General features: G+C 37.8%; 1 protein-coding gene across 2 annotated transcripts in view; it reads left to right on the forward strand.

The window, feature by feature from the left end:
- The window catches only part of HTR2C (5-hydroxytryptamine receptor 2C), a 298,958-nt gene that overhangs the window by 132,328 nt on the left and 152,427 nt on the right, over positions 1 to 14,203 (forward strand). For both annotated transcript variants that reach the window (XM_019824190.3, XM_019824191.2), the window contains exons 3-4: positions 2,432 to 2,546; positions 7,995 to 8,308. In XM_019824190.3, the coding sequence (XP_019679749.1) occupies positions 2,512 to 2,546; positions 7,995 to 8,308 (349 nt within the window). In that variant the 5' untranslated portion in view covers positions 2,432 to 2,511. The remainder of the gene's footprint in view (positions 1 to 2,431; positions 2,547 to 7,994; positions 8,309 to 14,203) is intronic.

Below are 14,203 nucleotides of genomic sequence, written 5' to 3' on the forward strand. Positions count from 1 at the left end.
CGGGGTCTGAGAGATTTGCAGATTAGAGTGTTCAGTTAGTGTTGTTTTGTTATGGGTTTGTTTTTTGTTTCTCTCTCTCTCTCTCTTTTTTTTTTTTTTGTTTCTCTTGTTGTCTTATCCAAGGCTTTAAGAGGTTTTGTATTCCCTCCTCTTTTTGTAGGATTACTCACAAAACATTTCTCATTGCAAAATATTGTCATAGTGACTTAGCCCTTTGGGGAAACATGTAATGTACCGTTACTCACTTTACATAATTTATATAATTTATTCCTGTCCATCGTATTATATTTCTAAACTTTTACCACCAATCCGGGAGCACTTTGTGTCAGGTTTCGTCAGTTTTAGTGAACAACAAAAAATGCAAATTTTAACCGTACAGAAAGATACTATTTTGTCCTTAAGGTATTTTAGTTAATAAACTGGACATCTATATACATAATATACTTTTGTGATTATTACTTGTGAGATTTGGAACTTAGAAAAATAAATAATTGTTTTTTAATTTTTCCATTGATATTCCATGGGAAAATATACATGTAAAAAAGATGACAAGAGCAATTAATTTTTTTTAATTTTTTTATTTATTTTTGAGACAGAGAGAGACAGAGCATGAACAGGGAAGGGGCAAAGAGAGAGGGAGACACAGAATCCGAAACAGGCTCCAGGCTCTGAGCTGTCAGCACAGAGCCTGACGCGGGGCTCAAACTCACGGACCGTGAGATCGTGACCTGAGCCGAAGTCGGCCGCTTAACCGACTGAGCCACCCAGGCGCCCCAAGAGCAATTAATTTTTAAAGAAACGTGGCATTTTGAGTGGCAATAAATAGGACTCTACCATGGCTGAGAATATGGATAATATAATGTTGAATGAGATGGTTATCATATCGAGTTATGGCAAACACAGTTTCAATTGATTTGTTACCAATTGAATGATATCGGAATGAAGCGTATTTTACTTTGAAGCTTTTAAATTATATTAATTTTTAGGTTCTTGAAAAGCAAGCATTAGGAACAATTTTTATATTTTAATATTGGGAAAAGAGACGGATTTTGATGTCTCTTGAGGACAAAGATGCAAAATAAGACCTTTTTGTCTTTCTGTATCCTTCTTTTTTTTTTCCTGTCACTTATTTCCAGACCTCCCAGGAAAAGGGATTTATGCATTGCCTGGCGGCATTTTATGGGACAAAAATGGTCTGACTAATGATCTGGCGAATGTCACTCGATCTCTCCCATAGAATATTTTGTTTCTGAACACCGGAGGCCATATTTTATGCATTGCTGTAATGAAAGAGACGGTTATGAGGAAGATTTTGTGTAGGTGGCATTGATAGAACTCACAAGTGAGAGGTGAGGGATAAGAAGGAAGAATAAATTAAATTTGTAGCTTGAGTGACTAGAATAATAGCGCTACTAAATGAGATGGGAAATATAAGGAGGTACAATTTGTTCCAGTCAAATTTTACTTCCAGACTTCTAAAAGGAACTACAAGACACTAAAAAAGACTATCAACAAATTTTTCTCACATCCCTTGGAAATACTCCTAAATCAGACAGAACAGAGGATTTTTCAATGTTATCCCACATTCTCAAGCTATTCAAGTCTCTCTTTCTGCCCCTTCTCCCACCACAACTACATTTTTTTTTGTCATTGACACCCACTGCAGCCCATTTATTTTGGTAGAAACCCAGTGCTGCTCTCTGGAGAATATTGTTGGTTGATGCAAAAGTACAAATAAAGCTACGTGAAAGCAGATTCCTTCAAGTTGAAGAAAATAAATTAGGAATGTTGCACAAAATATGTTCACTTCATAAAAGTATTTAGAATCAGGGGTGCCCGGGGGGCTCAGTCGGTTAAACTTCGACTCGTGATTTCAGCTTAGGTCACGATCTCTTGGTGCGTTCGATTGAACCCCTCATGGGGCTCCACACTGAGCGTGGAAGGTGCTTGGGATTCTCTCTCTCTCCCTGTCTCTCTGCCCCCCCTCAAATAAATAAACTTAAAAAAAAAAACACTTATTTTAGTTTTCCATGTTCCTAGAAAATGAAATCTTTGATACATGTTATACTTGTTACTTAATTATGACATCACAAACTTTCCCCCAATGCTTTGCAAATTAAGAAGCGTATATTCTTAATTTCTTTCTCCAAACACCGATCGGAAGCTATGTGTACTCTAAGAAGAGATTTAGTAGAAGTCCCATAGAAATAGAGTGCATGCGAGAAATTTTTAAGAAAACTAAAAAAAAGGAAAGAAACATTATGACGGTTGTATATGTAAATAAACGCAAACTTTATTCTCTGCCATTTTTTATCACTTATACGTTTCTTATCACTTAATAAGTACATTTAAGTTTACTTAATTGGTTGTAATGCAAGCTATTTGGACATTTCACTAATTTTCTTTTTCTTTTTTTTTTCTCTCTCCCCAGAAAGGATGGAATTATGAATTCAATCTGTTACATTTCCACTTCTCAACTTTAAACTTTGGTTGCTTAACACCGAAGCAATCATGGTGAACCTGAGGAAAGCGGTGCATTCGTTCCTGTAAGGATGTTATTACTTACTATTTTCTAAAGGATAACTCTTTTAATGGTAGCTTGCTCAAAAATGTTAGGGGCGCCTGGGTGGCGCAGTCGGTTAAGCGTCCGACTTCAGCCAGGTCAGGATCTCGCGGTCCGTGAGTGGCGCAGTCGGTTAAGCGTCCGACTTCAGCCAAGTCACGATCTCGCGGTCCGTGAGTTCAAGCCCCGTGTCGGGCTCTGGGCTGATGGCTCAGAGCCTGGAGCCTGTTTCCGATTCTGTGTCTCCCTCTCTCTCTGCCCCTCCCCCGTTCATGCTCTGTCTCTCTGTTGCAAAAATAAATAAACGTTGAAAAAAAATTTTTTAAAAATGTTAAAAGGGCTTTTCTATGATCATTCAGCTAGATTTGCCTCAAATTGCATAAATGACTTGCACCCCGTAGATTAATATTCTGGGTGTTTCCTGTTCAAAAGTAAATGGAAAAAGCCCCAATAACTTGGGCTTCAATTAAACACAACTGCTTATGTATTCAAATAAAGAATATGGCAATAAGATCTTAAATTCAAAAACAATTCCAGTGTTCAGGGTTGCTTTCTCTATGGTTCAAATGTAGAAACGGGAAAGGTCCTTTCTTTTTCCTTCCTGCATGGACTAAACAACCAAGAGGGTAAAGTGTCTCCACAAGTTTCTGCTTTTAGGAAGACTGGTTGAGAGGCACCTGCTTGGCTCAGTCAATTAAGTGTCTGACTCTTGATTTCGGCTCAGGTCATGATCTCACGGTTCAAGAGTTCGAGCCCTGCATCAGGCTCTTTGCGAACAGCACAAACAAAGCCTGCTCGGGATTTTCTCTCTCTGCCTCTCCCCTGCTCACGCTCTTTTTCAAAATAAATAAATAAACATTGAAAAAAAGGAAGAGTTGAGGTTGCAAAAGAATGGGTCAGAAGTCAGGGAATAGAGGCTGGGGGTGTAGCTAAGCCCTAGGAAGACAATGCCATCCTCCAAAGTCTTGACACAATGACCCAGAAGTTAAGGTCAGTAGAATGCCACATAAAGGAAATAAGAATTTGGATCCAGTACTGGGCAATGCTAAATGTAACCTAATCCAAATATATCTTCTTTTTAACTTAAGAAAATGTTGGGCTGCTTTCTTCTAAACCCACTCTTTAAGAAATGGGACATGGAAAAAAAGATCCGGGGGTCTGTCAGTTTTGATCAGTACAGTTGGGAAGCCTGGAGTCACCTTGCTCCTACAGTCTCCTCTATGATTTCTGTAAAAGAGCTCATCCAGGAAAAAGCTGATGGAGTAGTGTCGGTTAAAAGCACATCAACGCTGGAACCTCTGCAAGACAGGCCCCGAGAGCCGTATCTTGGATGTCATTGTACGTGGTGGTGACGTTAGTCTCAGAGATGTGGGATTCTGAAAGAACAAGAACAGACAGGAAAAGGAAAGGGTGAAGGACGGTGATAAAGAAAGATAGAGAAGAGTCAAGTATGGGAAATGAAAAGACAGATGTTTCTATTCCGTGCCCCTGGGCCAACTCAGCGGGTAGCCACTGGTCCATATGCCAAAATGTAGGACTGTCATTAAGGGCACCAAATTATTCTGTATGAAATTAATGACTCCATACAGAATTTCGTCCATTCTATTAAGAGAAACAAGGTACCATCCATCTTTTCCCATGGTGCCCATTGGCATAGGCCATGCAAAAACACAGTAGATATAAAATGTATACATTTTTACATCAAATGATCATCCTGTTCCTCTCCTAAGAATATAGAATCATATGCTCATTAAACATTTAGCAGCACGGAATAAATTGGCTGCGTTGTTCAGAGAGAAACTGTGGTTTTTGTGTGCATGTTTTCTGAGACTTCTGTGGTCTTAATAACAATTAAGCTTTAGGAGCAAGACTTACATTCTTTTTTTTCTTTTTTTTTTTTGTAAAAGGACTGTATATATGTCACTGAGTATGCAAATATTAGAAATTAGGTTTAATTGTAATATAGCCAATTCTTGATTACAAAACTATAGAAAATAGGTTTGAACTTTAATAAAAATTATAATGCTTTGCCCATAGTGGTACTCAATAAGAATTTATTAAATTTAATTGAGTTGACCCCAGGAAACTAAAGAAGATACCTTTCAGGATCTTCCCAATAAGACTATTTTATAATTGTCAATAGATATATTTAGATTCTATAAGCTTCCTTAGCAATTCAGTATTTGTCTCTGGACACTTTAATGAAAATTAAAAATATATCTGACCAGCAGAGGAAGGCAAGATCACCACTTCAAGTGTTTTTCTACCCACAATAAGACACTCAAATTATAAAATTGGTAATTGTCCAATAGTATTTCATGTATTTTTTATGTATGATTGTATCCTGCATTCCTCTATTATTCTTAGAGAAATATGGAAAGACTTTGATGTTTTCACAACTTACTTAGAAAACTGAAGTTGGATGCGTATTCCCTAGGCAACTTTGATGTTTTCACAACTGACCATTGAAGATGCAGCATTTTACTGTGAGCATAAACTTTTGTGGGACTACCGGAGATGATCGTTAGCGATTGCAAACTAGAAATTAAAAAAAAAAATTAATGTTTTCATTTTGGGGAGACAGAGAGACAGAGCGCAAGCGGGGGAGGGGCAGAGTGAGAGGGAGACACAGAATCTGAAGCAGGCTCCGGGCTTGGAGCCCCAAGCTGTCAGCACAGAGCCCGACGCGGAGTTCGAACCCACGCGGAAGTACAGGATCATGACCTGGGCTGAAGTCGGATGCCTAACCGACTGAGCTACCCAGGCGCCCCTAGACTAGAAATTTTTTTAAGTTTATTTATTTTGAGAGAGAGAGGAGAGAGAGAGAGAATGAGAATGCTGGAGGGGCAGAGAGAGAGAGTGAAAGAGAAAGAATCCTAAGCAGGCTCCACACTGTCAGCCCAGAGCCCAATGTGGGGCTGGAACTCACGAACCATGACATCACGACCTGCGCGAAAACCAAGAGTTGGATGCTTAACCGACAGAGCCCCCAGGCACCCCTAAACTAGAATTTTTTTTTTAAATGCCAGAAGGACACGTTTTTCATCAGGCAGGCCAGAAAAGACCCAGTTTAAAATTACTGCCTGAGCTTAGTTTTGCATAAAGAGGTATCGTACTAAAAAAATAAGATCAGGATTTGAATTCATCACCAATTATGACATACATGAGTTTGGGCATAGTTACCACAAAATACTTTTGTTTTAACTTTGAAGACAAAAAGAAAGCTCCAATATTTACTGAGGGCCTATTATGACAAAGGTACTATTTTCAGGACTTTACATGAATTATGGAATTTTCACAACAATCGTATGATAGAGAACATCCTTGTTGTACAGATGAAGAAATTGAGGCTCTGAGAGGTTGACTGGTCAAAAAAAATCATTGAGGCGGTGAGGTTAGAAAACTGACCACGTGCCCAAAGCAGCAATTACAGTGACAGAATAATTTAAGCTGAGAGCAAATAACTTGCTTCTATTTATTTGGTCCTTTATTTCAATACTTTCCACTCACACTAATCACAGATTACTCATGATACAGATTTTTTGAGTCATCTATCATTTTCGGTATTGTTTTTTGTTTTTTTAATTTTTTTTTTCAACGTTTATTTATTTTTGCGACAGAGAGAGACAGAGCATGAACGGGGGAGGGGCAGAGAGAGAGGGAGACACAGAATCGAAAACAGGCTCCAGGCTCTGAGCCATCAGCCCAGAGCCCGACGCGGGGCTCGAACTCACGGACCGCGAGATCGTGACCTGGCTGAAGTCGGACGCTTAACCGACTGCGCCACCCAGGCGCCCCTTCGGTATTGTTTTTTATGTTCCAGGAAAAGAATACAGCCAGCATTTGAAAGAATTCACAGATTATTTGAAAAAAAAAAATCACTATCTATGTCACCCTCTGTATGTTGCTTAGAATGCCAGGTAACTTTGACTAATGAGGAAGTTATGATAAGCAAAATGTCTGAAATAGTAGTTTTCTATCCTCTGTAGAATGAGAGAGTCAAAATATTTTCATGACTGCTGCGTTATCTTAAAAGACATAGACATGCATTAGCAAGATATTAAGAGAAATGATTTTTAAATCCTCTAGAAAATTACTACAACATTTTACTTGAACTTTAAAATGCTAATAACTGTTCAGCCCAAGTGTTCCAGTTTAAGTTGAGAAAGTATTGCGTGTGTGCAACTCCGTGCGTATAATAATTAGCGATCGTTATGACAGTCACAATCAAAACATAGAATGCACATTCGCAGGCAATCCTTGCCTTTAAGCAAGAAATATTGAACATGCTTGTCTTTCTTGTCTATTGTATTCATGAAAATAAACGTTAGTTTTATTCGATCCTTTAGGGATGTACCCTTTGAGAGGGCACGTGATGCATGGAACCTCCATAAATCTCATATCACTCCTGGGGGAAGTTAAATTGGGGTGAGCGAAACATAACCACGTCCATCTCTGTTGCATTAGTTTGCCACCCGGCCTGACATTCCTACTAGCAGAATCTGCAAAACCACGGTCATGAGAAATGCACATTTTAAATGACCGAGGAGATTTTGTATCCAGCACAGGAAAAGCAGCGAACCCGTAGGAACTGGTCATCACCACAAATCACTCATTTTGTAGCCTGGAACAGGGCCCAGAAAACATAGGACAGAAACGAGGAGAGTGTTAGACAGAAGGAAAGTTTATTAATATGTATGGACCCGCATAAAGTCACTCTGCAGCTGTGAGAAGGTAAGAAGAGTTCTAGAAAGAACTCTCTTGGGTTGCCAAAACCCACTCTCCCTCTTCCAACATCTTGCCTGAAGTTTGTCTGAGGACAATTTATTCCTTCTTAGCTTTTCATTTAAAAAGGCAATGTTCACTTTTCTTGTCACAGTCCTGGATACTTAAAGGACAATCTCCTTTCCTTCTGTTGTCATTTGTCTCAGAAAACATCTAGAAGAAATTACTATTTCAAACATATAAAAACAGACCATTACAGGAAATCAAACAATACTTTGGCTTTATATCGCTTGTATAGAGCAGATGTTTAAAACACAGGCTTTGAAATCAGTGACACCTGAATACGGACCCTGCCCCTGCCACCTCGTGGCCCATATTGGCTGGAGAAAGTCACTTAACCTCTCTGAACCTCAGTCTCCTCGGCTACATGATGGATACAAACCAATACTGACCCCACGCAGTTGTTGTGTGAGACCCAACGAGATTATATATTTATATGTCCATAAGTTACGTGCTTGACTCATCATGAGCTCTCGATAAAAATATCCTTGGATCGAAAGAAGCAACACTGAGATTCAATTAAGAGACCGGAAATATTGATGATGGTCATGATTCTTGAAGGCAAAGTAGTTGTTTTGCATAAGCAATTTATTGCGTGTAAGCAATACAATATGAACCTGACGATTTGTTTTTTCTTCCTTTTCAGCGTGCACCTCATTGGCCTACTGGTTTGGCAATGTGATATTTCTGTGAGCCCTGTTGCAGCTCTAGTAACTGACATTTTCAATACCTCCGATGGTGGACGCTTCAAATTCCCAGACGGGGTACAAAACTGGCCAGCACTTTCCATCGTCATAATAATCATCTTGACGATAGGTGGCAACATTCTTGTTATCATGGCAGTAAGCTTGGAAAAGAAACTGCACAATGCCACCAATTACTTCTTAATGTCCCTAGCCATTGCTGATATGCTAGTGGGACTACTTGTCATGCCGTTGTCTCTGCTGGCAATCCTTTACGGTAAGTACACTTTTATTAGTTTTGAAAAGCCTCAGATTAGATCGTAAATCTGCGCCAGGTATCACGGTAAACACCCATACGGTTAATTATTCTACTCGTATCATTTGGAAAATGAAGACAAGAGCAAACTGCATGACGGAAGAATGGGATGTGTGCGCCATATTCACGAAATAAATCCGTAGCAGAGCCTTCACAAAGCAAAACAGACATTTTGTGGTATATTAAAACCATCCAGAGATGCTCTATTGCCCCGTCTCCAGTTGTTAACAATGACAGTTGCCTTGCAATGTACAGAATGGGACAGTGGCAGAAACCTGTTCTCCCCCCTATGTTCTGGGCAGTACACAGACCTGGTATCATCTCTTATACAAAGAAGGAAAAAGAGACTCATCGTCTTTCATAAATATATTGGAAGTGATCTTTTTAAATGTTGGCCAACTAAGTGCTTGGCACATATTAAATACTCAGTAACAGCCATTCGTCTTCATGGAGTCTATAATTTATGTTTTTACAAGGCGGTAGGGGCTAACAAATTAATGACTAATTACATAAGTGCCAGGTCGCATCATCACAACAAAATCCAGGCATTTAAAGTTTTCATGATATTGACTTTAGAGAGGTTTTTAATGTTTCCTTTTCATGTTGTGCCGTCTCTTTACCCTATGCATTTCATATTTTGTGTTTTTATTCAAGTGTAATTAACATATCATGTTATATTAGTTATATTAGTTTCAGGTGTATTAGTGATTAGTGTTATAGTGTTGCATACAGTGTAACTAGTGTTATATTAGTTACCTGAGTTTCAGGTGTACGATATAATGATTGAACAATTCTATGTTCCTCAAAGCTCATCAAGATAATAGCACTCTTACTGCCCTTCATCTATTTCACTCATCCCCCTCACACTTCCCCTCTGGCAAATACCAGCTTGTTCTCTGTATTGAAGAGTCTGTTTTTTTTTTTGTTTTAATTTGTCTTTTTTTATTTGTTTTGTTTCTTAAATTCCACATATGAGTGAAATCATATGGTATTTGACTTTCTGACTGACGTCAATTAGCATTATACTTTCTAGGTCCATCCGTATTGTTGCAAATTACAAGATTTCATTCTCTTTTATGGCTGAGTAATACTCCATAGTATCCATAGGCCACATTTTCCTTCTTCATTCATCTATCGATGGGCACTTGGGTTGCTTCCATATCTTGGCTATTGTAAATAATGCTGCAGTAAGCACAGGGATGCATATATGTTTTTGAATGAGTGTTTTCATTTTCTCTGGTTACATACCCAGTAGTGGAATGACTGGATCATATGATTATTCTATTTTTTTAATTTTAAACATAAAGAAAAAATCCTCAGGGATTCCAGGTAAAAATAAGGAATGATCTATAGGAGCAAAAGAATGAGACTGACCTCACAAGTAACAAAAACAACAAAACAAAGGAATAGTGAAGCAATATTTTTCAAAAAGTCAACCATTTGTAAGACGTTTTTTCAAAGGCAAATCTATAAAGAGAGAGAACAGATCACTAGTTTCCAGGGACTGAAAGTGGGAGGATGACTGAAAAGGAGTATTTATTTGGTATATCTTGGTCTGGTAGTGGTGTGTATTGTACAGATATATATATACACATATATATATATACATATATTCATATATATAATTGTATATACACATATAATTTATATACATATATACATATATATACACGTATATAATTACATATACATATATAATTTAAATTTTTACATATACACATCTATAATATATAATATATATTTTTATTATACAACATAAATATAATATGTAAATATCATATATATACACTCAAAATTTGAAAAACTATAAATCCTTGTGTGCAATTTTAAAAGGGTGAATTTTACTGTATATAAAGTATACTTTAAACTAAAAAACAGAAAAAATATACTCAAAGTTTGAAATGAAGAGTTTTACATCCAGACATGCTAGCCATCAAGGCTATAAAAAGTTCAAAAATATGTTAAACTCAAAGAGTTCTGAACCCATAAGCTGTGCTTAAGAAATTAAACGGTGGGGACACCCAGGTGGCTCAGTCGGTTAAGCGTCCAACTTCAGCTCAGGTCATGATCTCACAGTTTGTGGGTTCGAGCCCCACGTCGGGCTCTGTGCTGACAGCTCAGAGCCTGGAGCCTGCTTCGGGTTCTGTGTCTCCCCCTCTCTCTGCCCCTCCCCTGCTCATGCTCTGTCTCTCTCTCTCAAAAACAAATAAAAGTTAAAAAATTTAAAAAACAAAATAAATGGTGGATGACATTCAACTAGCCAAGGAATGACTGGGAAAATTTCATCCAAAAGACTGATGATGAGCATTTAATATGAGTCATTTTAGAGTGAAGACAAGAATAAAGGTGATATAAGGGCAGAAGAACACTGTTATAGGTTACACAATACATATTATATGTTATATATTCTAAAAAAAAATTTTTAAAAATGCAATTAAATTTAGGAAGGGAATAGAAAGGGAAAGAGGAAGAGGAAAGTAAAATAATTTTATTGATTTTTCTATACACAAAAGGTGGGAGTTAAATGATACCATAAAAAAATTGGCGGGGCGTGTGGTGGCTCCGTGGTTAAGCATCTGACTTGGACTCAGGTCAAGCTCTCACCGTTGGTAAGTCCCACATCGAGTGAACTCATGCCCTGCTTTGGGTGAGTTCGAGCCCCGCTTTGGGTAAAAACACGAGTCCCGGGTGAGCCCTGCTCCTCTTTCTCTTTCTCTCCTTCCCTCCCTCCCTCTCTCTCTCTTTCCCTCCCTTCTTCTCTCTCTGCCTCTTGCTCACTTGTGCCGTCTCTCTTTCTTAAGAAAAATTGCAAACCAGCGGGTGGAGCTACAGTGTATTATGCTAAGTGAAATACGTCAGTCAGAGAAAGACAAATACCATATGATTTCACTCATACGTGGAATTTAAGGAAAAAAAAAAAGATCAACATGGGGGAAGAAAAGGGAGAGGCAAACCATAAAACAGACCCTTAACTATACAGAACAAACTAAGGGATGCTGGAGGGGAGGTGGGGGGGGGGGAAGGGTTAAATGGGTGTGATGGGCATTAAGGGGGGCACTTGTTGGCATGAGCACTGGGTGTTCTACGTAAGTGATGTATTGCTAAATTCTATACCTGAAGTCAATACTACGCTATATGTTAATTAACTAGAATTTAAATAAAAATTTGAAAAAAAAAATTGGCAAACCAAAAATTAACAGAGTTAATAAGAAAACAGTGGTTTAAGGGCATTGAACATGATACAAAGAAAACATGACATAAATGTGATATTAAAGGGGTGCCTGGGTAGGGGTCGGTTAAGCGACTGACTTCGGGTCAGGTCATGATCTCACAGTTTGTGAGTCCGACCCCCCCACCTTTGGGCTCTGTGTGGACAGCTCAGAGCCTGGAACCTGCTTCGAATTCTGTGTCTCCCTCGCTCTCTGCCCCTCCCCCACTCACGCTCAGTCTCTCTCTTTCTCTCTCTCTGGCAAAAATAAATAAGCATTAAATAAATAAATAAATAAATAAATAAATATGATATTAAAGTTAACCACTAAAACAAACAAGCAAAAACTTCCCAAAACATCACAAGAAGTATAATTAGTGAGAAAGAAAAAAAAAATTCAACTGGAGGAAGAAACACAAGAAAATATAACATCACGCTCTCAACATTATGACAGGAAAACAAATATATCAGTAACAGCAACAAACTTGAATGAACCTAAAAGACAATTAAGAATGAAAAATTTTTACTTTGACTTAAAAAGGAAAACCCAACTATATTCTGTATACGTGAGAAACTCTTAAAACCCAGTGACTTAAAATGGTTAAAAATAAAGGAATGAGCAAAAGTGTACCAAGCAAATGGAAGCAGTATCAAAACAGAAATCATGACTTGATGCCTAAGAAAGTAAATTTCAAAGGAAAAAAGCAGTACAAGTAAAAAAGGATGCTTATTTATAATAAAAACCACAATTAACAATACAGATATAGCAGTTAAGCATATCTACACCACCAATGACACAGAAATACTCTTTATAAGGCAAAATGAAAGAACATGGAAGGAGACCTTTATGAATACATTCTGCTAAAGGGAGATTTTAACATATCATATTCAGCATAACAAAGACCAGACCAAAAAATAAAAAGCATATATAGCTCTTACGGAAGTATGTTGAACTTGAAACTTAAAGTTCTATTTTCATAACCTTATTGAAGGAGAGTATACTTTCTTCATAAATACACATGGAACACTCACAAAAATCGATACAATATTAGGCCACAAAGAAAATATTAGAGCAGTAAAAATATCACAAAAAGTACTTTCTGCTAAGAAGGCAATATTAAAAAATATTAACAAAAGTTTAAAGACCATCTCATGTTGATGTTACAGCAAATTTTTAAACAACTCTTCATCGGGGTGCCTGGGTGGCTCAGTCGGTTAAGCATCCGACTTCGGCTCAGGTCATGATCTCGTGGTCTGTGAGTTCGAGCCCCGCGTCGGGCTCTGTGCTGATAGCTCAGAGCCTGGAGCCTGTTTCAGATTCTGTGACTCCCTCACTCTCTGACCCTCCCCCGTTCATGCTGTCTCTCCCTCTCTCAAAAATAAATAAATATTAAAAAAAAACCAAAACAACTCTTCATCAAAAGGAGGCATGCAAACTGAAATTACAGATTTCTCTAGAAATATGATAGCATAAACACTGCATGTAAAAATCTATACAATATGATAGCATAAATAATGCATATAAAAATCTATACAATATACTTAAAGCAGTGATCAGTGGAAAATTCATAGCCCTAATCACATTTATCAGTAAAAATAAAAGCATACAAATTAATTAAATTCCCAGCAAGCAACCTTAAAAAAAAACAAAAAACAAACTATAGGGGCCCCTGGGTGGCTCAGTAGGTTAAGTGTCCGACTTCGGCTCAGGTCATGATCTCGTGGTCCGTGAGTTGAAGCCCCGCGTCGGGCTCTGTGCTGTCACCACAGAGCCCACTTCAAATCCTGTCTCCCTCTCTCTCTGCCCCTCCTCTGCTGGTCCTCTCTCTCATTCTCTCTCTCAAAAGTAAATAAATAAACTTAAAATATATATATATATATAAAGTAAGCTAAAAGAAAGCACAAAGAAGAAAAAAAACTAAAGAGAAAAGCAGAAATTGAATGAGAATAGAAAACAAGACACCTAATTAATAAACCAAAATCTTGGTTTAGAAAAATTTTTTAAACAAAATAGAAAATCATCATCTAACTTTAAAAAGGGAAGAAAGCATAAATCTATAAAGTACGATATGATAAGGTGATTAACAAATGAAACAAAATGCCTTTTTAAATCATGAGATAACTTGGTAGGTTTGTATGCAAGTCAATTCAGAACAATAGAAAATAGGTAATTTCCCAAGTGGAAGAATCCAATTACAATGGGCAGAGGACCTGAATAGACATTTTTTTTTTCAAAGAAGGCATACAGATACTCAGCAGGTACATGAAAAGATACTCAACATCACTGATCATCAGAGAAAACGCAAAGCAAAACCGGAATGTGACATCACCTTGCAACAGTCAGAATGGCCGGAATCAAAAAGACAACAAATAACAAGTATTGGTGAGGACGTGGAAAAAAGGAACCTTCACGCACTGTTGGTCAGAATGTCAACTGGTACACCCACTGTGTAAAACAGTATGGAAGTTCCTAAAAACATCAAAAATAGAAATACCACAGGAGCCAATAATTCCACTACTGGGCATTTATCCAAAGGAAAAAAACCCCACTAAATTAAAGATATGCGCACCCCTATGTTTACTGCAGCGTTATTTCCAATAGCCAAGCTATGGAAGCCTATCTATTTGTTCTTCCTAAAATAATTTAT

The sequence above is a fragment of the Felis catus genome, chromosome X, assembly GCF_018350175.1.
Source record: "Felis catus isolate Fca126 chromosome X, F.catus_Fca126_mat1.0, whole genome shotgun sequence".
NCBI lineage: Eukaryota > Metazoa > Chordata > Mammalia > Carnivora > Felidae > Felis > Felis catus.